Source organism: Furipterus horrens, unplaced genomic scaffold (genome assembly GCF_987537825.1).
Source record: "Furipterus horrens unplaced genomic scaffold, mFurHor1.1.pri manual_scaffold_10, whole genome shotgun sequence".
NCBI lineage: Eukaryota > Metazoa > Chordata > Mammalia > Chiroptera > Furipteridae > Furipterus > Furipterus horrens.
This window is the reverse complement of record NW_028327180.1, coordinates 99,369,492-99,371,879: the sequence shown is the minus strand read 5'-3', so window position 1 is coordinate 99,371,879 and position 2,388 is coordinate 99,369,492. Positions and strand designations below refer to the sequence as shown.

The 2,388-nt window shown below is 61.4% G+C and overlaps 1 protein-coding gene across 1 annotated transcript; it reads right to left on the bottom strand.

The window, feature by feature from the left end:
* Positions 1-357: 357 nt before the first annotated feature.
* HRH2 (histamine receptor H2) lies at positions 358-1,901 on the bottom strand. Its single transcript, XM_090289857.1, has one exon. It carries the CDS (start codon positions 1,435-1,437, stop codon positions 358-360), a length of 1,080 nt encoding a protein of 359 aa, XP_090145983.1. The 5' UTR covers positions 1,438-1,901.
* Positions 1,902-2,388: the final 487 nt, after the last annotated feature.

The window sequence follows — 2,388 nt, the reverse complement described above, 5'->3', positions numbered from 1 at the left end:
ACCTGGCCCCCGGCGTCAGCTCCCGGGCATGGCCCCCTGAGCACCGTCGTGCAGGGCTTACGTGAACACTGAGGAATACCAGCTAAGGGGTGGGGTTGGTGGTCAGGACAATGTAGCTAGATAAAAGGGCCCACAAGTTCTGGATCTGGGGACCTCTCCCAGGTCCCAGCTTTGTGGCCCTTTTAAAATAGAGGTAAAAAGTCTCGCCCTGAGGGGGCTGTGGCTGCCATGGCCCGACAAGAGGAGCGTACGGAGCTCGCGGAGATGCCAGCACCTCGTGAGCAGCGACCACCCTAATGGTCACCATCAGCGGGGCCTCTCCCTGTGCCCCTGCCTGGGCACAAAAAGCCAGGGAAGTTACCTGTCTGTGGTTCCCTGGGGCGCTGTGACCTCTCTCCCACGCCACACCTGGAGCCTCAGCGGCTTCTCTTCCTGCTGCCTGGGTTCTCGGGTCCGGGTCCTGGAGAGCCGAGAGCTGTCCAGCCTCAGAGAGGCGTCATGGGCGTTGCGGCCAGCAGCCCTGCAGCACAAGAGCTGCTGGTAGGCCGAGCGGAAGTCTCTGTTCAGTGCGGCGTACAGGATGGGGTTCAGGGCCGAGTTGGCGTAGCCCAGCCACAGAACGACGGCTTCAAAGACCTTGTCGATGGCCTCATCCCCTCTCACCCCGCGGTAGAGAAACACGGTGAAGTAGGGGAACCAGCAGACGATGAAGGCCCCCATCACCACAGCCAGCGTCACTGTGGCTTTGTGCTCCCTGACGGTGGCTGCCTTCCAGGAGCTGGTGTGTTGAATCCTCTTGGCCTGATGTCGGGCGATCTTGAAGATGCGGTAGTAGGTGACGCACATGACCACCAGAGGCACGTAGAAGGTGACCAGCCCGTCCACAAAGCCGTACACCAAGTTGACCTGAACTTTGCAGGACACGGTGGTGTGACGGGACTCGCTGGTCTCGTTCCTGCTGTTCCACCCCAGGTGGATAGGCAGGAAGGACAGGGTGACAGAGACAGCCCAGATGAAGACTAGGGAGATGCCGACCCGGGCTGGCGTGACCAGCATGGGGTAGCGCAGAGGGTCTGTGATGGCACAGTACCGGTCAAGGCTGATCACGACGAGGTGGAAGATGGAGGCTGTGCAGAGCATCACGTCCAGGCTGGTGTAGATATTGCAGAAGACCTCGCCGAAGCTCCACCTGCAGGTCAGCTGGTAGACGGCCGAGAAGGGCAGCACCAGGAGGCCGAGGAGCAGGTCGGTGACGGCCAAGGACACGATGAAGCAGTTGGTCAGACTGCGGAGCCGGCGGTTCAGGCCCACGGCCAGGCAGACCACCACATTGCCAGCGACCGTGATGAGAATGAGGGCAGCGAGCACCATGCCCACGGTGACCTTGAACCCAGCAGGATCTAGACAAGAGGACGGGCTCGTGTCATTGGACCCCATCCTGGGACCCTGAGGCTCCTTCTCTCCCAGCTCCCCAGTATGTCAGTTATGTCAACCCCTGGGCTCCCGGCCACCCAACAGAGCCTAAAGGAAGTGTCCAAATGCGGGGAGGCTGCAGGGACCGGCTCAGGGCTGCTTTCCCACAAATAGATGCGGCAGTCTCCTGGGAGGTGTCGGGCATGAGCAGGATTGGGGACCAGGCCAAGCTGGTGGTTCAGACCCCAGTCCTCAGGTCGCGCCCTGCTGAGCTGGCTTCCTCGTGGGACCGGAGCAGGTCTCCTTTCTCCTGGTTCTGCACAGAGACTGAGGCGCTGGAGCCTGTGTCCGGCAATGGCCTCGGTTCCGTGCGGGAGGGCTCATGCGGAGACGTGGCTGCATCCTTCTGCACAGCTGACGGCTGCTCCCATCCACGTGACAGGGGCCCGGGTCTGCTGCCTCTCCCTCCGGGGGGCCCCGGAGAGCAGGAGCTGCAAAGGCAAAGGTTGGGTGTTGAGTGCTTGGAAACCAGACCGAGAGAGTGACCCGGTTCGTGACGATTCTCTCTAGACCTTGACCTCCCTGCAGGGTACCAGGAGTCCTGGGGCCAGGGTGAGCGCCTCTTCTGAGGAGGCACTGTGGCCCCCAGGTATGCAGCGGAGCAGGAAGGGAGTCAGGGTGCCAGGGGCTGGACCACATGTCACCGCGTGGGCTGTGGCTGGAGGGACTGTACACACCGGAGAGAGGAAGATCTGGACACAGACTCCAAGCTCCACGCAGCCGGCCGCGTCTGACTGTTTAGTGCCGGTCCCCCGCGTAGGCCTTAAGGGCCTGACGGGTAAATTATAAAACGAATGAATAAATAAACAAGTGTCGCGAATTTACTCTGACTCCGTGCTGAGAACAGGCCCGACACCGGGCTGAGAAACTCGTTCAGGGAAACATTTCCTGTCCTGGGCCCACGGGGTCTCTGTG

Coding starts and splice junctions, on each gene's coding strand:
- HRH2 (XM_090289857.1), bottom strand. CDS start 1,437: ATGGGGTCCAATGACACGAGCCCGTCCTCTTGTCTAGATCCTGCTGGG.